Source organism: Portunus trituberculatus, chromosome 8 (genome assembly GCF_017591435.1).
Source record: "Portunus trituberculatus isolate SZX2019 chromosome 8, ASM1759143v1, whole genome shotgun sequence".
Taxonomy (NCBI): domain Eukaryota; kingdom Metazoa; phylum Arthropoda; class Malacostraca; order Decapoda; family Portunidae; genus Portunus; species Portunus trituberculatus.
In genome coordinates, this window is record NC_059262.1 from 547,138 (window position 1) to 572,500 (window position 25,363).

A 25,363-nucleotide genomic window follows, 5' to 3' on the forward strand; every position below is an offset into this window, starting at 1 on the left:
ATATATAAGAAGCAGGTAAGTGAAAAAATACATTTTATGTCTAAAAATGGTATTTCGGATAATTGGGGGTTTACTGTATTTCCCTTTATTCCTCCAATGTGCTCTATTTTCCATAGGAGTTTTCTATGTGGTACTCTATTGAAGGCTTTTTTAATGTCCAAATATACTATATCAACCCACCCATATGTCCCTTGTACTTCATCTATTACTCTTTTACAAAAGCTTAGTAAATTTGTAATGCATGATCTTCCTTTTCTGAAACCAAATTGGCAGTTATTTATTATTTCATTTTCCTCCAACTATTCTAACCATTTTTCTAAATTTAATTACAACTTCACAAATCTTTCCACAACACTAGTTAGTGACACTGGTCTATGATTTAGTGGCTTAGTCTTTTTTCCTCCTTTGTATACTAGGACTATATTTGCTCTTTTCCACTCCCTTGGTATCTTCCCTTCCATCAGAGAGCTGTTGATCATATCCCAGATGGGTTTCACCAGTTGTTCTCTACATTCTCTGTGTCCACTCTGACACTCAATCTGGCCCCATTACCTTCCTCATATCCACCTTTTCTAGAAGTTTAATGATTCTTTGCTAATGTTTCTTAATCCATCTTGTGTTGCTTGGTTGTTTGGTTCTATGAAATCTCCCTCTTCATTAAATGCTGATTTAAAGCTCTTATAAATAGGTTCACTCATTTCTTGTTGTTTCATAAGTCCTATTTCCTTTAATTAAATTAGTGATGGCCTCTGTCATTTTTCCATTTATATACTTATTAAAAAGCTTAGGTTCCTTTTCATGTCTCTTCACTACATCCTTTTCAAAATTCCTCTCCTACTCCCTTCTTATTCTAATATATTCGTTACATGCCTCTTTATACTGCTTCCTATTAACTTCTGTTTCGTTGCTTTCTCAACTTTTTCCAAGTTTTATCTTTTAGACTTTTAAGCGGGATGAAGGAAGCAATTAGAAGAATGAAAAATGGGAAAGCAACTGGACTAGATGAGATACTTGTTGAGGCTTGAAAAGCACTGGGCGATTGTGTATGAGATCATTTGCCAAGCATTTGATAGTGAAAGACTGCCAAATGAATGGAGAGAAAGTACCCTGGTACCAATTTACAAAGAGAAAGGGGATATCCAGGATTGTGGAAAGTATAGAGGGATAAAGCTTATGAGTCATACAATGAAGGTAAATGAAACAGCAATGGACAGAAGACTGAGGGAATGTACAGAAATAACAGAAGCCCAGTTTGGGTTTATGTCAGGAAGAAGTGCAACAGATGCCATCTTTGCGTTGAGATAGCTAATGGAGAAGTACAGAGAGAAACAGAAGGGATTACATCTGGTTTTTATTAACTTGGAAAAGGCATATGATCGAGTACCAAGGGAGGAAGTGTGGAGGTGCATGCAGAAGGGAGTGCCAGGATATGTACAGAGGTGTATACACACAAGTGAGGACAGCGGTCATGGTGATGGACAAGTTCCCAGTGACAGTTGGGCTACATCAGGGGTCAGCATTGAGTCCATACCTCTTCAATCTGGTCATGGATGAGATAGTGAGGGATGTACTGGAGGCGGCCCCATGGACTATGTTATTTGCCGACGACATAGTCTTGGTGGCGGAGACCAGAGAGGAAGTGGAGGAGAAATTGAACAGGTGGAGGGACGCATTGGAAAGTAGAGGACTAAAGATAAGTCAGGACAAAACAGAATACATGCAGATGGGACTACAAATTGATGGCAACCAATTGTACTTGGCACAGGAAAGTTTAAAGAAGGTGGAGGTTTTCAGGTACTTGGGCTCAAATCAGTCGCAAGATGGTGAACTGGATAGAGAAATAAATGGGAGGATACAAGCAGGATGGAAAAATTGGAGAAAATGCTCTGGACTGATGTGACAAAAAAGTCAGTGCAAGAGTGAAAGGCATGATGTATCGTACAGTGGTAAGACCAGCAATGATATATGGCTCGGAGACTTGGCCAATTGAGAAAGCACAGGAAAGAAAGATAGAAGTGGCAGAGATGAGAATGGTGAGATGGATGCTGGGTGTGACAAGGAGGGATACGATCAGGAACGAGAGAATTAGAGGGACAGCTAAGGTGACGCAAGTGGGAAAGAAGATGCAAGAAAGAAGGCTTCAGTGGTACGGACATTGTAAGAGGAGAGATGAAGAATGGATTGGTAGAAGAATGATGGAGTTACAGGTGGAAGGAGCAAGAGGAAGAGGAAGACCAAGAAGATGGGATGACTGTATACGGGATGACTTGAGAGAGAAGGACCTCAGTGGAGAGAAAGCATTAGACAACAGAGTGGAAAAGGCTGATAAGGAACCGCAACCCCATATAGATAAAGGAAAAGTGAGAGAAGAAGAAGAAGAAGAAGATCTTTTAGACTTTTAAGCCTTTGCACATATAGCATTATACCATGCTCAGTACACATTAAAAAATGTTTAGCAGTTTGGACGGACACCTTTAAAGGATGACAAAGTATGGACTGTCCAGGCAAAATTTCTGAAAAGCGTTATCCTGCTGTACTCGTAACTGAATAAACTAAGCAGACACCCAACAGCAGACAGACAGGCTTGCTGTAAGTGCTGTTGCTTGTAAGTGAATGATGGCAGCATATAGTGTTGTAGGCTAGTGTTTTCTTGTGTGGCTTGGAAGTAGCTCAGAGCTTTAGCCTCAAGGGAACCTTTATATGCCTTGGTCACATTGTTAGCAGTATGACCCGATTCAAGTCAGCCAGTAGGTTGTGTGGTTTTCTAAAAAAATATAAAAATAGAAAGGGGTGGGTGGTGGGTCGTCAAGGAAATCCTTATAATTAGTCCAAGAGTCTGAATTTTTTTTTGCTGCATGTCACAATAGCTCAAACCATAACAAATTGTACTGCAGTATACAAACAAGTTATAAAATGATCTAATATTATACAAAAATATGCAAAGTGATTATTTTGAAGTAAAACCATTTATATAATGATGAGGTAGTTAACCATTTCCTCTTGTGAGCCTGTGTCTCAGGCAGGTCAGACACCAGAGACCCTAGAAGTTTGAGTAGTACTAGTAGTATATTGATTATTTTTGTAGGGTAAAGCTTCCGAGAGGCTTAACATTGTGATCCTTTTCCAGCCTTGGCTTAAGTGCCTTATTTGTTACTACTGTGATAAAGTTTTCAAACCTGTTCATTTCAAACCTACGATTTCCTGAATGTGCTAAACATTAAACATTCATGATGGTATAGCATTTCTTTTTATGCCGTGTTGTATGGACAGTACGTGCAGAAGTCTTAATGTCAGGCGGCCAAAATAAATTCTTTTTGTGGTAAAAGGAGACTCACAACTGCCTCTCCAAGAAGGTGCTTATGACCCTCCTCCATTTGCCACATAAAGAAATAGTCCCTATGGTGTCAATACAGCATACATAATGTGTATATTGTGTACACTGATTGCTGCAACAAACTTGTGGCTCAGTCTTACTCACCCTGTCCATCCTATATTTCAGTGTTGCTTTCTAGCCATCTTCTCCCTTTCATTTTTTTCTTTTTCCAGCCTTGTATAACAGTGTAGGCTTTCATGTCATCAGGCCTTTAATTTTTGTAAACTCTGGCAGCCTGTTAGTCCCAATGACTTGTCTCTAGTATACACTCACATTTAGCAAGGTCAGTCATTTTACAATGTTGTTTGTGGCATTCTACAATGCTAAGCACATTATAATATCCAATATTCGTGCATTGGATTTTTCTAGTGTAAATAAGTGATGAATGTAATAAATGAGAAGGAAATTGATGGGGAATAAAAAAAAAAAAAAAAAAAAAAAAAAAATCTGCTAAATGTAAATTCAACTGGGCAATTTTGATAAAGCTGGTTTTGATGGAGATTAATGTGCAGTTTTGTTACAGGTGCCACAATCACTTTGCTAGGTTGAGAGTAAAAACCTGGCATCTAGAGCTGTCAGGACTGGACTTAAATGCATCCTGTTCATTTTCCTGCAGGTAAAATTTCTCACACAGATGATTCTCATTGGTATGTGACTGGAGGAGGCAATTCAGGTCACAGTAATGCATTAGTGTAAGGTCTTACACTATGATTTGAGATGTGGATAAATACATTTTCATTGCAATGCAAATGTTCAGGACTCACCCTGCAACTTATTCCTTTCATTTGTAAACAAGTATATATAATTCATAGAGCACTAATGTAGTTCTTAGGTAAGTGTATATTAACCTTTTACATTGTTCAAGACATAATAAATTGATTACAGCTCAAGTGGTGACTTCTCAGGCCAAATACCTGACTATCAGTTCCCTCCAGAGTGACAAGAATGGCAAGGGTAGAGTAGAGAGTATAGTGTGGAGCATATTGTGCCCATGCCATCCTCAATGTAAAGAAAATTACATAATTGTGTAATGTTACACAATGTGATTTATACAAATGTACAAACTTGTCACTGATTGGTCTGTCTCCTGCTTTGTACATGTTAGCCTCACTAATTTTAATTTTCCTCCCTGTTTCATTTGTCTTGTTCAGCGATTTGACTAAACAAGTATATAGTAATTGCTGCAACTGTCAATATTTCTAGAGATCTAAAACAAGTTGTCAACAAAGTGTGCTTCAGATTTTTGAAAGGTTAAAAAGAAGGGTAGTAGTACTAAGCTTTTTAATTAATGGAGGCTGCTGGTGTGAGGCAATAGAGGCAAGGCACCGAGTGTGTTTCTCCTCTAGGTGCAAAGCCGTTCTTGTCTTTCACAAACATGTTACCTTCCCTTTCTTCCTTAATAAAAATCATACTACCATATTCAAGAAAACTCTCTACAGATCAATATTTCTTTCTATTGACAGAATAGTAACTTATAAAGGCTGAAAATCTTTTGAACTTGCACTACTCAAAAACAAAACATTTATAATCTAGCATTCTTCATGTGTCCAACATTATGGAATTGAGTATTGCAGAAGACAAGCATCTATGGTTATATAGGAGATGGCCAACTGGTAACAAGTTATAGAAATATCTTAGATTTGAGTTGAAATCAATGAAAGAATAGACAAGAGATGGTACTGCAAAATCCCACTTAACCAAGACCCATGGGCAAGACTAGAGGACTGTTCAAGCAAGGTGTGCTGCAGTGCCTTGGCAGCATTGTAACAGCGTCTCTGTGTAATAGCATCCTTTGCTCATGCACCTAATATCTTCTCGCTAACAATTGTCTCAGCACTGTTGATGCACTCTCCACACCATAACCAATCTCTTACTCATGATATACCATTCAACTTGGCACCATTGGACCATGCAATAAATGCAACAAGATCAAATCATCAAAATTTGACCGATTCAATGACATAATACCCCAAAAATGTTTATTACAATCATTATTTCTCACGGTCTTTTAACTACTACTAAAACAAATCACTACATTGCAAAGGAGTCTCTCTATGCTATAGTGCAATTATATAACCAATGAACCAAGTCTGTCTTTAACAAAAGGCAAACAAACATGTCAATCGGAATACATAAGCATGCAGCTCTGAGACAGGTGTGGTGAGGATAACCAATACAATTGTTGCCAGGCACTACTAAATAAACAGTTTTCTTAACAGTTTAATTCACATTATATGAAAATTTAAACAACTGGGATTTACTACTGGTTATCAATTGTTATTTCTGCATCCTCTCTTACTCACAAGGCAGCAGCCAATTACATGTTGCCAATAGTGACGTCTACTGCCACATTCCTACGCTGTTGTGTCTAACTTAGGAGCATCAGACAAATTCAGACAGGAGGCACTCAGAGTAGGTTACTTTATCCAGAACCAGATTTTTATAAATACTAATTTCCTACATAGCAATTGGCTGCTGCCTGGTGGACAGTAGAGGCCACACAGGTTAAAGACAGTACAGAAATCATCTGTGAATTATGCAAGTGGAATTCAAGATCATTCATTTCTTATTACTTACTTCAATCTCGTCTTGAAAACTTCTCATGTAGTGTCTTTGGATATCTGAGGTCAAATTAAGAATCATTCTACTATAAACATAAAACTTTGTTACTTAACCATCTATATACTACAAAGACTGATGAAATAAATGAACTGCCACAAACTGAGCATGTACTACTTGAGTCCAGCTTAGCATCTCTTGGAGAAAACCAGTCAGCTAGCATTGTCAGTGGCCAGTGCAGCTTCCCTAACCCTATTGGCTCCATGGAAACATGTTCACAGAGTAATCTCCCCAAAACTCATTACGAGTAAGATTAAACTGATACTGATCTGGCTGATGGTATGTCATTAATGCATTGCTTGTGTACCTCTGTGAGTGAGCAGGTTGCTGGTCATAGCTCTTAAGTTGCCAGGCAATGTCGATATTACTGAACAAGCGCTGTGGTTTGTGCACCAAACCTGAAGGACCACCACCTATGACGGACTGGCTTGATGATTCATCCACCTGCATACTTATCCTCTCATGGACACTCCTTGTGTCTCTGTGGTCCGCCACCATGCTAAAAGTGGACTTGACAAGGCCTCTCCTCTTTGAAGGCTTTACTGACGGCAATCTGCTGCTGCTGCCATGCCTAGCCCTGCTGGACTGTCTCGCCACATACACTGTCAGAAAATTTCACTGTTAATCTTGAACATGGAAGCAGAAACAATCATAAACAATCATAATCAATAAATTAGTATTTCACAAAAACTGTGATGAGAACCTCAGGCAGACAAGCAAACTTTAAATGCTATTTTCATGCTAACTGCTCTACTGATCTTGGTAACTGCATGCCTCCCCTCCTCCTGCAGCCTCGCTGCACAAGGCTTTCTTCTTTCTCTCACCCCTATTCTGTCTAACTCTCTAATACAAGAGTTACCCATTACTCTCAATCATTCTCTGGTAAACTCTGGAACTCCCTGCCTGCTTCTGTACTTCCATCTTCCTATGACTTGATTTCTTTTATTAAGGAGGTTTCAAGACATTTTTCTGTCTTTCTTTTAGGGAACTTGCAGTTAAAAGTGGGTCTTTTTAATCCTTTTTTGCCCTCTTGCACAAAAAAAAAAACACACACCAACCTTTCTTCTGTTTTGCCTTCTTTTTCTTTCTTCCTGAGGAAGATATTTTATCCGTCACCCTTTCCACTTGAAGCCCAAGTTTATCCAAGTATTTCATTATTTTTGAATCCAAGTAAATCTGCAAACAACGCAAGTGTCACCTTGTGTACATTACAATGTTCCTGGCATTAAAAAATATTGTACCAGAGAGAGAGAGAGAGAGAGAGAGAGAGAGAGAGAGAGAGAGAGAGAGAGAGAGAGAGAGAGAGAGAGAGAGAGAGAGAGAGAGAGAGAGAGAGAGAGAGAGAGAGAGAGAGAGAGAGAGAATCATAACAACAGGAAAAGGAGAAACAAAACCAACTACTGGTGTGCAGCACAGCATTGCCTCAGAACGAATGGCAAACCATATCCTGTGTGTTGCCCTCACCTTGCTGTGTGTGTCCTCCAGGGCTGCCTCCCTCACCTTGGCATGCTTCTGCAGCAGGAAGGGCTTGGTAATATTCCCTGGTAACTCCTCATCAAAGGATAATGCTGAAAGATAGAAATGCACACCTTACTTTATCATATGTTATGGCTACATACTAAGCTCCTTCTATTTTCCTCTACATTTTTGTGATAATTCACACACACACACACACACACACACACACATTCACTGTCGCTGAGAGAGGACGGCTCGTCTCCGGCTGCGGATGGGAAGTGAAAATACGAGGGGCGGTCAGAAAGTTCTGCAATTCGGTATGTTATTTAGCTCACCCACTCGTGTCCTGTTGTGTCTGGTTAGGTTAGGTTCTGACAAGTTCACAAACAGAACCGCTCCGCTCCTTTGCTCCCTGCTCAGTCTTAAGGGAGTGACCAGTGGATGCAGATGGCAGTAGACGTCAACAATGGACAAGATCGAATACCGTGCAGTGATCAAGTTCTTGACAAAAGAGGGGAAGAACGCAAAGGAGATCTACGACAGGCTGGTTGCGGTGTACAACGACACTGCCCTTCGTATGCAACAGTCACCCGCTGGCACAAGGAATTTCGTCATGGCCGTGAGTCTCTTGAAGATGACCCCCGTGTGGGACGCCCCTCCGAGGCGACCTCTGAAGACATGGTTGATCGTGTAGAGGCAATGATCATGGAAAATCGGCGAGTGAAGGTGGAAGAAATTTCGTTGGAGACTGGAATTTCTCATGGAAGCGTTGTACCATTATTCATCATCACCTGGGCATGAGCAAAGTTTCTGCTCGTTGGGTGCCCCGAAAACTTTCTCCGCATGATCGCCTTCAGCGCCGCACAAGTTCGGAGGAGCTACTGACTCTGTACAATGCAGACCCAGCGGGATTTGAGTCGAGGGTCATGACAGGTGATGAAACGTGGGTTCACCACTGGGACCGGAGACAAAGCTCGAGAGCATGACTTGGAAACACAAGGGATCCCCTACACCACTCAAATTTCGGACCCATCAGCTGGCAAGATCATGGCCACCATCTTCTGGGACGCCGAGGGAGTGCTGCTGGTGGACTTCCTGCCAGCGGATCTACGATCACAGGGAGTACTACGCCGGAGTACTCGGTCACTTGAGGGACTCTATCCGTCAGAAGAGAAGGGGCAAGTTGACCCGTGGTGTCCTTCTTCTCCACGACAACGCTCCGGTCCATAAGGCCCGGCGTGCCCAGGCTGCTCTGAGGGACTGCGGCTTTGAGCAGCTAAATCATCCACCCTACAGTCCTGACCTGGCCCCAGTGACTACTTTCTGTTCCGCCAGCTCAAGTCCTCGTTGCGGGGGCGGAGGTTCCACGATGATGATGAGGTAAAGGAGGCTGTGACGACGTGGTTGGAGGAGCAGTTGAAGTCCTTCTGGCTAGCAGGAATCCAGAGTCTTCGAGACAAGTGGAGCAAGTGTATTCAAGTCAAGGGTAATTACATCGAAAAATGATGTGGCTGTAACTTTCATTCCTTTGAAATAAATACTCAAATTGGAGAACTTTTTGACTTCCCCTCGTACCTATGGTGTTACAGGGCCCGGGTACCTCTGAGTTAGTGTCCTGTTGATGTCCTACTGTCGCATAGTGTTGAAAGTGAGGGATATGGAGAGTGGTCCCTGAGAGGAGTGTGTGGGCGGTGATTGTTTTGACCGTAATCAGCTGACGATAACAAACAAGGCGGCTACTCCTAGGCAACCCAAGGATTTTGAAGGTTTTGTAACTACTCCAAGAGGACTGGAGAAATTAGATATGGATGCAAGAATCCAGGCACTGGAAAGTAAGTTCCTAAACATTTTGTCCATAGAAGAAAAACTGGATAGAGTTATAGCCGAGAATGATTCGTTCAAAAAAAGAGATCTATTTGTTAACGATAGCGAATAAAGAGCTATTCAAGGAAAAATAAGAGATGGAAAAGGACTAGTATATTGTGCAAGGTATGTGAAGAAGTAATTAAAGCTAAGTGGAGTGAGCATCTAGAGAGTGAAAACATCCTGAGTGAAAGACAGTTTGGTTTCAGAAAAGGAAGATCGTGCATATCCAATTTATTATGTTTTTATTCAAGAGTGACTGAAATACTACAACATAGAGAGGGATGGGTGGATGCTATCTACCTGGACTTGAGAAAGGCCTTTGATAAAGTACCACACAATAGACTGATGTGGAAACAAAAGAAGATTGGAGGAGTAAATGATAAACTAGGAAAATGGATGGAAAATTACTTAGTGTGAAGAGAAATGAGAACAGTGGTGAGAGGAAGGAAGTCCGAGTGGAAGAAGGTAACCAGTGGAGTTCCACAAGGGTCAGTGCTTGGTCCCATCATGTTTTTGATTTATGTTAATGATATGCCAGTAGGAATTGACAGTTACATGAGCATGTTTGCGGACGATACTAAAATTATGAGGAGAGCAAGGAAGGTGGAAGATTGTAACAAGTTACAGGAAGATCTTGATAAAATATATGAGTGGAGTAAGGAGTGGCAGATGGAATTTCATATAGACAAGACCCATGTTATGAAAATGGGAAGAAGTAGATACAGACCAAACTGGGTGATGAGAAAATTAAAGAGACCAATGAGGAGAAAGACTTAGGAGTAACCGTGCAAAACACTTTGTCACCAGACAAACACATTAACAAGATTTTTGGGAAAACATATATCATGCTTCAAAATATTGGCCTTGCATTCCACTACCTAGATGAAGGAATGATGAAAAAGATATTATGTACCTTAATAAGACCCCAGCTAGAATATGCAGCTTGTGTCTGGTCACCACATATTAAGAAAAATGTAAAGAAGGTAGAAAGGGTACAGAGGCTGGCAACAAGGATGGTACCAGGACTCAAGGAGTTAGACTATGAGGAAAGACTGAGGAAGCTGGGGTTGACCACATTAGAAGAGAGAAGAACAAGAGGAGATATGATAACTATGTATAAATTGATGAACAAGATTGACATACTGGACAGAGAGTTGATAAAGGTGACCACAAGTAATCATCTCCGAGGACATGGAAAAAAACTAATAAAAGACATCTGTCTAAATGACGTGAGAAAATACAGTTTCCGCATCGTAGCATTGATAAGTGGAATAAACTGAGCAGTGATGTCGTTGACGCGTGTGTGTCAATCAGATGAAGAGAGATATGACAGGAATGGACAAGGAGACAGGACACAGAGAGCTTAGCTCGGGCCCTGTAATACACAAATAGGTAAATACACACACACACACACACACACACACACACACACACACACACACACACACACACACACACGGGACATCGTCGATGGCGGAGGTGGTCGCTGAGCTCAGAGCAATCATCTCTAATTCTACAGTTACCATTGCCTAAGAGTAACCAAGGTGGGAAAGGAGCTGGTAATGTTTGTCCCGTCTCCATATAGTCATGTTAACTGTTGATTAGCAAAATAATGTCCAGGAAGGTAAATATAAACTGTAGCCTGCGTTTGAGCCATCAGCTGGTTTGTTTACATCTGAGCAACATGGCGGCCGTGAACTCGAAAGATGAATCAGACTTCACAGGATTTCAAGGAATAATGGAGAAGAGCGCTTATGTGAAGAAAATTCTGGAGTTGGAAGGTAAAATTGAAAAACTGTTTGAAAAGTATGGGGGCCTGGAAACGAGTTATGACAATGTAAAGAAAGACTGTGCCGATATGAAGAAGGAAAATGAAGCACTGAAAGAGGAAGTTAAGCTAATTAAAGTGAATTGCGAAAATGTGGAGAATCTCTAGGAAAAGTGATGGAGAAGCAGGCTGAATGGAAAAAAAGTCAGGAAGTGGAAAGAAAGGAGGTAAATTACAAAGTTGCAAGTCTGGAAAAGGAAATCAAAGAGTCTGGGAGAAAACTTTGGGCCTTGCTGAAATTATAGATCAACAGATCATAGAAGAGAAGATTGCTGAGAAAGTGGTGAAGGTTATTAAGTCAAATGAGACATTGGTGAGGAAACTGTAGACAAAAAGAGATGTGTGGTGATATTTGGTGTGGAGGAGGATAAGACACCGAGTAAAATGGAGAGAGAGAAAAACATAAAAAAGGTGATAAATAATATCATTAATGTGGTGCAGGAGGAGGGAAAAGACCTAGTACAAGAAATAGAGGACTTCCATAGAATTGGAAAGTTCACAAGAGAAGGTATGAGGCCAATAAGAATCAAACTTAAGTCACAAAAGGATGTAGATGAATTGGTGGAGAAGTCATGGAGGCTAGCCCAGCAGGAAACAACAAGGAAGATTTGGTTGAGAAGAGATCTCGGTGAAAAGGAAAGAGAAATGTTAAATGAGTTGAGAAAGGAGGCTTTGAAAAAAATGAAGAGAGGACAGAAGAGGAGAAGAAAGAGTTTTCTGGAGAATCTTGGATATGAGACTGAGGAAGTGGTTCATAACCCAGAAAAGTACAGCAAGAAAGGACTAAAGAAACTTACGTATGAGCGGAATGTAATGTATTCCAACATAAATGGAGTGATATCGGGATTTTAGAACTCAACGATTACTTGAGGGACAAGAACCCAGATATTGTGGGTCTTACTGAAACAAAACTGAGAGAGGAGAAGACCTGATGATGGTTGGAGAAGGAAATATAATGTTTGGAAAAGAAATAGAGTAGGTAAGATGGGAGGAGGAGTGATGTTGCTGGTTAAAAAGATATAAAGGTGGATCAAGTGAAAGAAGGTATGGGAAAGGCAGAAGTGCTAAAGATCAGAGCAGAAACTAATGAAGGAAAAAGAGGCACTACATAGTGGTGTACGTACCACCTAAGACAAATGCATGGTCAGTACAGGAATATGAAGAAATGATAAGTGATACAGGAACATGTCTGGAAGAAATGTTGGGTGGCTGTGAACGAACTATAATGATGGGAGATTTTAATTGTAAAGAGGTGTGTTGGGAGGACTGGTCAATGGAAGGATCAGAGACAACATGGGAAATACACTATTGACACTGGCAATGGAAAATGTGTTAACTCAGTGGGTCAAAGAAGATACTAGGTTTGGAGGAGAGGGAGCATCGTCAAGACTGGACTTGGTCTTTAGTACAGAGCCAATGGTCATTGAGGAGATGAGGGTGGAGTGCCCTTTAGCAAAGAGTGATCATGCAGTTTTGGAGTTCAAGGTGATAGATGAAGAGAAATCTAGAAGAAATGAAGAATATAAAGTGGGAAGATGGAATTATGCCAAGACAGATTTTGGAAACCTAAAGAAATTCTTTCAAGAGACAAATTGGATGAAATTCAAGAGTGCTAAGGAGCAAATGAAAAGTGGAAGGAATTTATAAAAATATACAAAGAAGGTGAGAAAAATTTGTACCAATAAGACAACATAGAGAAGTTGGAAAGCAGGACTGGTTTAACGATAGATGTGAAAAGGCTAGAACAAGAAAAGAGGATGCATGGAAGAGGTGGAGAAGGAAAAGACGGATTAAGCAGTGGGAAAGTTACAAAAGAGCAAGAAATGAATATGTGTTGATTAGAAGAGAAGAAAGAAAGAAACAAGAAAAGGATATAATTGATAAATGTAAAGACCAACCAAGGCTTTTTACAGACATGTGAACAACAACATCAAAAATAGAGAAAGTATTGAAAGTTTAGAAGTAAATGGAGTATGCAGTGAAGATCCCAGGAAATGGCAGAGGCTATGAATGGATGCTTTCGGAAGGTATTCACAAAGGAGACTGCTTTTGACAAACCACTGGTAATGGAACAGAAAGGGATTATGAAGGAGTTTCAAGTAACTGTGGAGGAGATCAAGAACATGATGGGGAGTTTAGAAGTGAGAAAAGCTGTGGGACCTGATGGGGTATCAGGATGGATTTTAAGAGAATGCAGGAGCAATTGGCAGAAAAAGTTTGTGAAGTAATTGATGCCTCATTAAGGGAAGGTGTAGTGCCCCAAGACTGGAAAAGAGCTAACATTGTCCCAATCTATAAATCAGGTAACAAGAGAGACCCATTGAACTATAGACCAGTGTCACTTACAAGTGTGGTAGCTAAGATGTGTGAGAGGGTGGTGAAGAATAGATGGACAGACTTCTTGGAGAAAAATGACATACTTTGTGAGTGTCAATTTGGTTTTAGAAAAGGGCGTTCATGCACGACAAACCTGATATGTTACTATTCGAGGGTGATAGATGTAATACAGGAAAGAGATGGTTGGGCTGATGGAATATATCTGGATTTAAAAAAGGCCTTTGATAAGGTACCACACCGGAGACTGATCTGGAAACTTGAAATGGTAGGAGGAGTGCATGGCAGTTTACTAAAATGGATGGAAGACTTTTGGTAGGAAGAGAAATGAGAACAATAATTAAGGACAGACCATCAGAATGGGGATTGGTGGAGAGTGGAGTTCCACAGGGATCAGTGTTGGCACCAGTAATGTTCGCGGTCTACATAAATGACATGGTGGATGGGGTGTCCAGTTATGTGAGCCTATTTGCAGACGATGCAAAATTGTTAAGAAAAGTGAGATGTGACAAAGATTGCGAACTACTCCAGGAAGACTTGGACAGAATATGGAAATGGAGCTGTACATGGCAAATGGAGTTCAACACGACAAAATGCAAGAAAATAGAGTTTGGCAAGAGTGAAAGAAGAATCAGGAGTATGTACAAGATAGGAAATGAAGACATAAAACCAGTCATGAAGAAAAAGACCTTGGGGTGACAATTACCAATGACCTATCGCCAGAGAGACATATAAACAAAATAATTGGAGAAGTATTGAACTTATTGAGGAACATAAGAGTGGCGTTCGTATATTTAGATGAAGAAATGATGAAGAAAATAATTACTGCAATGATAAGACCGAGGCTTGAATATGCAACAATACAGTGGGCTCGAACTTAAAGAAACACATAAGGAAACTAGAGAAAGTACAGAGGGCTGCAACAAAATGGTGCCTGACTTAAGAGATTTGACTTATGAAGACAGACTGAAAAGAATGCAACTTCCGACCCTGGAAAACAGAAGAGAAAGGGAGACCTGATAGCAATATACAGAGTGATGATTGGCATGGAAAAATGGATAGGGAAGATCTGTGTATGTGGAATGAAAGAATGTCGAGAGGGCATGGGAAAAAACTAAAATGGCCACTTATAGGAGAGATGTGAAAAATATAGCTTCCCTCATAGAAGGGTGGAAGCATGGAATAGTTTAGACGTGGAAGTGGTCAACGCAAGGAATATTCATGATTTTAAGAAAAGCTGGACATTAATAGATATGGAGACGGGACAACACGAGCATAGCTCTTTTCCCGTATGTTACAATTAGGTACAATTAGGTAAATACACACACACACACACACACACACACACACACACACAGGAGAGGTTGATTCCACGGCCGGGTGGAGATATTTGGGTGTGTCTCCTTTCAGTAGATGTTCACCTAGCAGTGAGTAGGTACAGGATGTAAATCGAGGAGTTGTGACCTTGTTGTCCCGGTGTGTGGTGTGTGCCTGGTCTCAGGCCTATCCGAAGATCGGAAATAATGAGCTCTGAGCTCGTTGTGGGAGAATCTGGCTGTCTCGTCAGAGACTGCAGCAGATCAAACAGTGAAACACACACACACACACACACACACGGAAGAAGAAAATGCATTTGGAGAAGTTGAGGAATATATGAGATTGGGAAAGTATGAAGAAGGAAAGTCTAGAGCCATGAAAATAACATTAAAATCCCAAGTAGCTGCTGAGCAGATATTGAGAAATGCATGGAAGCTGAAAAATTCTCAAGAGACAAACATGATTTATGTAAGAAGAAATATGCCGCAGGAGGAAAGGGCAAAGATGAGAGAAATGGTGACAGAGGTGAGAGAGAGGAATGAGGTAAGAACAGAAGAAATTTTTTTGGAAAATAAGAAACGACAAAGAATGGAAGTGGTGGACAAAAGAGAGGGAGTAAAAGACCAGACAAAGGAGCAGATAAGGAAGAAAGACATAAGAGTACCATATACTAACATAGACGGCTTCCTATCAAAAAGATTAAAGTGTATGGACCATCTGATAAGGGATAAACCAGATATTATGTGTATAGTGGAGACTAAATTGAGACCAAATATACAAATAGATTGGTTTGGAGGGGGAAATTATAGAATGTGGAGAAAAGATAGAGTGAATAAAAGTGGAGGTGGAATAATTGTGTTAACAAGAAAAGACTTAATAGTGCAAAATGTGTGCCTTGGAGGAGATGAGGAGGAAGTGGTGGGTGTGGTGGTGACCGATGGAAGGCAAGATATCAATATTGTAACTGTATATGTACCACCAAAAACAAGTGCATGGTCAAATGATCATTATCATAGTATGGTGGAAAGCACATTGAAAAGAATGAGAAATGAAGCTGCAAAGAAAGCCAAAATGGTTATAGTTGGAGATTTCAACTGTAAAGACGTCAATTGGGAGGAATTTGAAGTGGGGAATGGTGGAGAATGGGGTGAGCAGCTATTAAATTATGCAGTGGGAAATTTGATGACACAGTGGGTGAGGCATCCAACAAGGGGAAGGAGGGGTGATGCCCTGTCGAGACTGGACTTGATATTCACAAAGGGAGTAAATCTAGAAAATGAGATTGAGCATGAGTGTCCTTTGGGGAAGTGATCATGAATTATTGAAATTTGAGGTAAAGGTGGAGTTCAGCAAAGATAATGAAGTTGGATACAAGGAGGAATGCCTAAATTATGCTAAGGGAAGATATAAGGAGTTGAGAAATTACTTTGGAAATGTGGATTGGTCCAAAATGTACCAGGAAACAAACATGCAGTTAAAATATGAAAAATTTATGGAAATATAGTGAGGCCGCAGAGAACTTTGTGCCAAAATATACTAAGAAAATCTTAAAGGGAGATCAATGGTTTAACAAAACCTGTGACAAGGCAAAAGGGAGAAGGAAAAGGCATGGGTAAAATACAAGAGAAATAATGAGGAAGTGGAGAGAGAAGCATATAGGAATGCAAGAAATAAATATGTTCAAGTGAGAAGAAGGGCACAACAAGAATTTGAACAGAGAATAGTGGAAAATTGTGAAAGTGATCCCAAAATGTTTTATAAATTCATTAATGGTAAATTACAGAAAAAAGAAACAGTTGATAAATTAAAGGTTGGAGATTATATATATGAAGATACAAGTGTCATTGTTGAAAAATTGAATAAGAATTTCTGCAAAGTATTCACAGAAGAAACACAATTCAATCAACGGATGTTACCTGTGACAAGATGGATGCAAGAAATTATAGTAACAAAGAGTGACATTGCAAAAGTTTTGAGTCAATTAGATGTTAACAAGGAAATGGGACCAGATGGTGTGTCTGGAAGAATGTTAAAAGAATGTCAAGAGCAGTTGCTAGATCCAATTTTAGATTTAACAAGAACATCTATCAACACGGGACAGGTGCCAGTAGAATGGAAAAGAGCAAATGTAGTACCAATCTACAAAAGTGGATGTCGCATGGAACCATTGAATTATAGATCTGTTTCTTTGACCAGCATTATGTGTAAGATATGTGAAGAAGTGATCAAAAGCAAGTGGTGTGAGTTCCTGGTAAACAAAGAAATACTAAGTGAGAAACAGTTTGGCTTTAGAAAAGGGGAAATCGTGTGTATCAAATTTGCTGTTTCTACTCGAGTGGTCCGATATTTTACAAGAGAGGGATGGATGGGTTGATTGTGTATACCTAGACTTAAAAAAAGCATTTGATAAAGTACTACATAACAGATTGATGTGGAAGTTAAGTAGTATTGGAGGAATAAGGGGAAATCTGACGGAGTGGAAGAGAAATTATTTGACAGGTAGAGAAATGAGGATGGTAGTGAAGGGAGTTAAGTCAGAGTGGAGGAAGGTAACCAGTGGAGTTCCCCAAGGTTCAGTGCTTGGTCCCATCATGTTCCTGATCTATATAAATGACATGCCAGAGGGAGTGAGAAGTTATATGAATATGTTTGCAGATGATGCAAAGATTATGAGGAGTGTGAGGAATATGCATGACTAATATACTGCAGAAGGACTTGGACAAAATATATGAATGGAGCAGGACGTGGCAAATGGAATTCAATACCAACAAAAGCTGTGTAATGAGAATGGGTAGAAGTAAATATAGACCATATAAAGACTACCAGCTGGGGGGGGAAGACTGTAATTGAAGTCAGTGAAGAAAAAGACTTGGGAGTGACTGTACAGAGTAATCTGTCTCCAGAAAAGCACATTAATAGAATATTTGGAAAAACGTACAGCATGCTCCAAAGTATAAGATGGGCATTTAATTACCTGGACGGGAACATGATAAAGAAAATATTGACCACCCTGATTAGGCCACAGTTGGAATATGCATCAGTAATTTGGTCACCATACATGAAGAAACATGTCAAGAAACTGGAAAGAGTGCAAAGGTTAGCAACAACAATGATACCAGACTTTAAGGAGGTACCATATGAGGAGAGGCTGGAATTAAGCATGTTGGAAGAAAGAAGAGTCAGAGGGGATATGATAACAATGTTCAAAATAGTACATGGAGTGGACATATTGGATAGGGAGAACCTGATCACGATGGCATCCAGTAATTACCTAAGAGGACACCCAAAGAAAATACTGAAGGACTCCTGCACGAGCGACATCAAGAAGTATAGCTTCCCGTATCGGAGCATTGATGCATGGAACAAACTGAGCATGGATGTGGTGTGTGCGGCGAGTGTCAGTCAAATGATGGAAAAATTGGACAAGTGTGAACAAAGAGACAGGACATAGAGAGCTATGGCTCGGGCCCTGTAATCACAGATAGGTAAATACAAATAGGTAAATACACTCACACACACACACACACAGTAAAAGAAGAAATGAAATCAGTCAAAGACCTACTAAAAAATCTAAACGACGAAGATAGGCAGAACTTAGAAGAGGAAGTAGAAGAAATAAACAGAATGGGACCATATCAAGAAGGAACAACGAGACCAATTAAGATAGTAGACTACTAAAATCACAAGCAGCAACAGAAGAAATACTATATAGAACAACATAACTCAGAGAAACAGAAGGTTGCAAGGATATATATATATATATATAAAGAAAAATAGAAATGAGGAAGAAAGGAAGAGATACAATGAACTGGCTGCAGTAGTAAGGGAAAAAAATGAAGGTCAGAAGAGAAAAAAAAAAAGGCATTTTTTTGGAGAATTCTAGGAGACAGGATAAGAAAATGGTATATAAAAGAGAAGGAAGAGGAAAAAGTGAAACAAGATTAACTAAAAGTGATGAGGGCAAGAGACTAAAAATGATGTATACAAACATAGACAGGGTTTTATCAAGTAAATTAGAATTAAGAGATTACATAAAGAAAGAAAATCCGGATATTGTATGCCTGGCTGAAACAAAACTAAATGAGGCAATCAAAATAGACTTGGATAATAGATATAATGTATGGAGGAGAGACAGAGGGGGTAAAGGAGGAGGAGTCATGATAATGTTAAGGAAGGAGATGGTGATAAACCAAGTGGAATATGGGGAAGGAAAAGCAGAAGTATTGTATGTTAAGATGCATATTAATAAAAAAAAAAAAGAATTAACAATCACTGTAACATATGTGCCACCAAAAACAAATTCATGGACCAATCAAGAATATAAAGACATAATAGATGACACAAAAAGGAGTCTAACGAGAATCATTAAAGAAAGGAGAAAAGTGATATTAGTAGGAGATTTCAACTGTAAAGAAGTGGACTGGGAAAATTATGAAAGTGGTATGGGGTAAGAAGCCTGGGGGAGAAAGATTCCTGAACCTAATGATAGATAATATGATGGACCAAAGAGTAAAGGAAAACACAAAATTCAGAGGAATCGACGAGCCGGCGAGATTGGATCTAATTTTTACAAGGGGTTTACATATGAAAGATGATATAAGATATAAGTGCCCATTGGGAAAGAGCGACCATGTAATATTAGAAATGGATATAGAAGAGGAAAAGGAAGATAGAGACGATTCATACAAAGGAGACTGATTAAATTACAGAAAGGCTGATATTGAGAATCTCAAGAACTATTTTAAAAACATAAACTGGGAAGAGATGGAAAACCAAGAGATGGTGCAAGATAAATACAACTTACTTTTGGAAATATACAAAAACAGGAGTAAGGGAATATGTCCCGAAATATAGACCTAAAGAAGAAGGAAAGAAAGATTGGTTTAACACAAGGTGTGCTAGGGCAAAGGAGAAAAGAGATGGAGCATGGAAAAGGTGGAGGAGAAATAGAAATCCAGTAAATAAAGAAAACTTCAAGGCAGCGAGAAATGAATATGTTAAGGTGAGGAAGGAAGAGGAAACGAACTAAGAAAAGGACAGTCAAAAAATGTAAGGAGCAACTAAAATTGTTCTACAGATTCATAAATGGAAATATTAGGCAAAAAGAAACAATAGAAAAGTTAAAAGGAGAGAACGAGATGGTGGAAGACCCAAAAACTATGACAGAACTATTAAATAATAAATTCCAGGAGGTCTTTGCTAAGGAATCCAAATTTGAAAGGCCACAGGGTAATAGAGAGACAGTCTATATGAAAGAGGGTTACTGTACTGAGAATAACTCAGTATCCCTACATGGAAAGGTTTTCTTAGATGGGGAATTATAAACCTATTGAGAAATATTGTGTCAATTACTTTTGTATGTAGTCATGTATATTATATTACGTGTTGTAAGAATTAAATTAAGGCATACAATGTATTTCTAGGGTTATTTATGTTTTGTTAATTAAGTGAGCGTTTCATGGTTGTGGGTGATGAGGTGGCAGGGACGCTACGTGGCAGGTGCTCACGCAGGCTCGGTCAGTTCCTAGTCGGTGAGGGGTGTGATTAGTCGACGGACTGCGTTGGCTGGGGGTGTTACGTGATTGTGTCGGAAGTATCCTGTCGTTAGGTAAGTTTGTGTTGGACTGTTTCACCAGGCGCCCCCTCCCAACATAAATAGTAACCTGCTATCCCGAGATGGGGTACTATTGATGATAAACTCTGTGTACAGCCATACACGTCCAGTGACCACGCTGTGGGACCCCGGTAGTAATATGACTCTGATAACCAACAGAATGGCCAAACACTTAGGATTGAAGGGAAGAAGTATAAACCTAACGGTGACTAAAGTAGGTAATGAGTGCACGAAGATGGAGACTCGGGAATATGATGTACCACTCAGTGATTGCTATGGTGAAGTACGAGTACTCAAGGCTTGCGGAATCGCCGAAATCACCTCAGAAACGTATCCGGTAGACACAAGAAGTGTAGCCACTCTATTAGGTGTGCAAGATAAGGATATTGAACGTCCACATGGGAAAATTGATTTGCTAATAGGATCTGATTACTGTGAATTATTACCATCAGTGGTGAGGACAGTAGGAAGTCTCCAGCTCATGCGAGGGCCCTTCGGTTACTGTATTAGGGGCTCTCATCCCTTGCTAAAAGTTGGATTCGTTGACAACACTAATGTTTGTGTCCGCATTAGTCATATGACCAGTGTGTCCAATGTTAATGACTTGTCTGTGGAACCAAAGGCTAGCTTAACGAAAAGACTAGATGATTTTTTTGCTGTTGATAACCTGGGAACCTACTGTAATCCAAAGTGTGGTGGCTGCAGATGCGGGAAGTGCCCACTGGGGGGCAATAAATACAGTATTAAGGAGGAGAGGGAACTGGCCCTCATCACACAAGGATTGTCTCATGACAAGCAGACCAGGCGATGGACTGCAGCATACCCATGGATTAAACCACCAGAGAAGCTACCTAACAACATATCAGTTTCTGTGGCCAGGTTGTATTCCACAGAAAAGAGATTAGCCAAAAGGGGAAGGGAATATGCAGAGGCGTATAGTGACCAAATCCAGGACATGGTGTCACGTGGAGTAGCCAGGAAACTGACCAAAGAGGAAATCAAGAATTATAAAGGCCCTGTACATTACCTACCTCATCATGAAGTACTGAAGCCAGAATCAAAGTCCACACCCATCAGGATTGTATTCAATTCATCTGCCTCCTACATGGGCCACATCCTGAATGAATATTATGCCAAGGGTCCTGATGTGCTAAGAGATCTATGGGGTATTTTACTAAGGTTTCATCAGAAACCAGTGGCAATGGCAGGAGACATAAGTAAGATGTATAATTCTGTGCTCATTTCGGAGCTGGACCAGATGACGCACAGGTTCCTATGGAGGATATGAACCTAACAGAGAACCAGACCACTATTGTTTGCAAACAGTGACCTTCGGAGACAGACCAAGTGGCATAATTTCCATAACAGCGCTACACATGACAGCGAAAATGTTCAAAAATAAATATCCTGAAACATCCGACATGATCATTAATGATTCCTATGTCGATGACATTCTCCATTCATGTGAGACCATCTCAGAAACCTATAGCAAAATAAATGCCACAGATGAAATCCTTAAGGAGGGAGGATTTCAAATAAAGCAATGGGTGATTTCGGGCCACCATGACATGACAGAGGATGTGAAAGTAATTGATACCGAGGTCGAGAAAGTGCTGGGCATGATATGGGAGCCAAAGGAGGATCAGTTTTCCTTCAAAGTAAGAATCAACTTCTCAAAAAGGTGCAAGAATGTCCGCCCTGGGCCTGATCTCACAGCAGATGAAATAACACACAAACTGCCGAGCAGTTTGACAAAAGAATGGTTCTGAGTCAAGTGGCTTCACTATATGACCCTCTGGGCTTACTGACACCTTTCACAGTCCAGTGCAAACTACTACTGAGAAAACTCATCACTTTGAAACGGGAACAAGACGGAGTGGAGCAAACGCTGGGTTGGGACGATCCAATTCCTGATGATGTGTATGGGGAATGGGTGTGCTTATTTAAAACATGTTTGCACTAGAGAAAATAAAATTCCAGAGATGCATTAAACCGGATTCAGCAATCGGTAAACCTACGCTTGTTGTGTACGCGGATGCTAGTAATATTGCTTACTCAGCTTGTGCATATGTTCATTTTCAATTACAGGATGGCACACACTCGGCCCAGTTACTTGCAGCCAAAAGTAGAATAGCTCCCCTACGACAAATGACTATTCCAAGGCTTGAACTCTGCGCAGCCGTGCTGGCTTCTAGGTTACGTAAGACAATCGAGAAGGAGTCAAGGTTTGTAGTTGAACGAGTGTTCCATTTAGTTGACTCACAGATCGTGCGATCACAGATACAGAAAGAATCTCATGGATTTGAAACATTCGTGGCCACAAGAATCGCAGAGATCCAAACGCATACAGACCCCAGTGAATGGTGGTGGGTGGCTTCAGATGATAACGCTGCCGACTGCGCCACACGTCCCCAGCATCCTCTGAGTTTGAGGTCCGATTCTGTATGGCAGAAGGGACCAGAGTATTTGACTCTTCCTGTCGAAGAATGGCCAATCAGTCAACCCTATGTGCGAGGGCTTCCTGATAGGAATGGCACATCACTTTCATGTAAAACTGAGAGTAATCAGAACACTAAACAATCCCTAATAGACATTGAAAGTTTCAGTTCTTATGAGAAAATGATCAACACTACTGCAATCGTCTTGTCCATCTGCAAGAAGAAAACTTTCCACAACATACTGCAGAACATTACATCTGAGAACCTAAGGAAGCAGAACATTACTGGGTGAAAATGGTGCAGAAGGAGTTCATAGACTGGGAAAGAAGATTCGCAAGGCTAGGACCTAGTAAAGATGAAAATGGGATAATTGTAGTCGGAGAAAGGATTAGCCAGTGGCTAAAGGACAGTTGGAATCATAATCAGTTTATACTGCTCTCGAGAAAACATCCTTTCACTAGACTATATATCCATCATCTCCACAACCTCGATCATGGTGGCGTGGACATGACTTTGGCAAAGCTGCAAGTAAAATTTTGGGTTCCAGGAGCACGCAGGGTAATAAAGTCAGTAAAGGAGAAATGTGGTATCTGCAAGAAGACTGACAAAGTAAGGATGGAACAACAAATGGGACAGCTCCCAGAGCAGCGTTTAAAACCTGCGCCTGCTTTCTTCAACACCTCGCTGGACTTATTTGGCCCGATGATGATAAGAGATACTGTTAAACGTAGAGTAAGATCAAAGGTGTATGGCGTGATATTTACTTGTCTCACTAGTCGTGCTGCATACATTGACCTGGCGGAGGATATGATACTGACAGTTTTCTAAGTACGTTCCGGCGATTTGTTTCAGTACGAGGATATCCTCACACAATCCACTCTGACATGGGAACGCAGTTAACATCTGCCAGTAAGGAAATTAGGATATGACTTCCAGATGGAATGTCACTGAGATATCAAAGTTTGGCTCACATCAGGGAACAGCATGGTCTTTCAACAAATCAGCAGACGCACCATGGCAGAATGGAGTGTGTGAGGCTCTCGTTAAGTCAGTGAAGCGACTATTGGTCATTGCCATTGGAGAAAATGTGTTGAGTTTTGGTGAGCTGCAGACAGTGGTATTTGAAGTAGCAAACTTGTTGAACGAACGGCCAATAGGACTCAAACCGGGTTATGATATAAACTTGGGTACTTACTTATGTCCTAATGACTTGCTGCTTGGTCGCGCTAGTAACAAAGTACCAAATGGACCTATGGTTGATACTACTGATGTGAGAAAAAGATTCAGTCTTATTCAGAGTATTATAACATCGTTCTGGAGGCGATGGATGAGGATTACTTCCCACATTAACAGTTAGACAGAAATGGCATACTGCACACAGAAATCTGAAGAAAGGAGATATTGTATTAGTCCAGGATAATGAGATGATAAGGGGAAAGTGGAAACTAGCACAGGTATGTCAAGCTGAGCCAGGTAGAGATGGCAAGATAAGAGATGTGGTATTAAGATACAAAAACTTGAGCTCTGATTCTATATATAAAGGAAAGGGGGACCGCTTGATCAACCGATCTGTACATCGATTGGTGCTGCTTCTTCCTGTTGAGGATCAAGGAATGTAATTTGCTGGGGGAGTGTACTGAGAATAACTCAGTATCCCTACATGGAAAGGTTTTCTTAGATGGGGAATTATAAACCTATTGAGAAATATTGTGTCAATTACTTTTGTATGTAGTCATGTATATTATATTACGTGTTGTAAGAATTAAATTAAGGCATACAATGTATTTCTAGGGTTATTTATGTTTTGTTAATTAAGTGAGCGTTTCATGGTTGTGGGTGATGAGGTGGCAGGGACGCTACGTGGCAGGTGCTCACGCAGGCTCGGTCAGTTCCTAGTCGGTGAGGGGTGTGATTAGTCGACGGACTGCGTTGGCTGGGGGTGTTACGTGATTGTGTCGGAAGTATCCTGTCGTTAGGTGAGTTTGTGTTGGTGAATTTTGTACTATTGTTATTTATTTAGTTCTTTATTGTGTAATTACTTGTTCACATATAGTGAGGAAAGTGACTTTGTAACACATAATTAGGAGGTGTTTGAGGCCGACGTTGCGTTACAGCTGGGTTGTGCTTGTGCCCCTGCTTGTGCACAAGTAGACGCGAGTTGATCGAGTGGTGTGAAGGATTGTGACGAATGTACCCTGCCAGTAGACAGATGTCTTCATGTCTTCATGTGAGTTCAGGTGATTGGTATTCATTGTATAGGTAATTACTTGTTGACATCACGATAGAGGTGATATTTGTAATAATTATGTAGGCCGCAGTCGTTGACTCCGATATTGTGTTACAGTTGGATGGTGCTTTGGGTACTTAACGTGTGGGATCCGAGGTGTTGTAACATAGCAGTAACCAGGACGCTAGGAAGGGAGGCACTGTGTAAGTTATAATAATGTATTTCTTTAGTATTTAATGGTGTAGTAGCAGTCGACAGGAATGTGCATTATAAAATTGATTCTCGGTAT

At 40.4% G+C, this 25,363-nt stretch overlaps 2 protein-coding genes and 1 long non-coding RNA gene across 4 annotated transcripts in view; 2 read left to right on the plus strand and 1 right to left on the minus strand.

The window, feature by feature from the left end:
* Positions 1–4,640: 4,640 nt before the first annotated feature.
* On the minus strand, positions 4,641–8,212 carry LOC123499778. Its single transcript, XM_045248248.1, has 4 exons — positions 8,041–8,212; positions 7,457–7,560; positions 7,051–7,168; positions 4,641–6,594 (listed from the first exon to the last, which is right to left on the minus strand). Exons 1-4 carry the CDS (start codon positions 8,210–8,212, stop codon positions 6,185–6,187), a joined length of 804 nt encoding a protein of 267 aa, XP_045104183.1. The 3' UTR covers positions 4,641–6,184.
* A 13,618-nt stretch (positions 8,213–21,830) lies between these two features.
* LOC123499782 lies at positions 21,831–23,139 on the plus strand. The gene is made up of 3 exons (XM_045248260.1): positions 21,831–22,067; positions 22,157–22,342; positions 22,498–23,139. Exons 1-3 carry the CDS (start codon positions 21,831–21,833, stop codon positions 23,137–23,139), a joined length of 1,065 nt encoding a protein of 354 aa, XP_045104195.1.
* A 1,339-nt stretch (positions 23,140–24,478) lies between these two features.
* The window catches only part of LOC123501075, a 943-nt gene continuing 58 nt past the window's right edge, over positions 24,479–25,363 (plus strand). The window contains exons 1-2 of one of the 2 annotated variants that reach the window (XR_006673550.1): positions 24,479–25,074; positions 25,192–25,363. The exon at positions 25,192–25,363 is cut by the window's right edge and continues 58 nt beyond it. This is a non-coding gene — a long non-coding RNA (uncharacterized LOC123501075). The remainder of the gene's footprint in view (positions 25,075–25,191) is intronic. The other variant, XR_006673551.1, reaches the window with a different exon arrangement.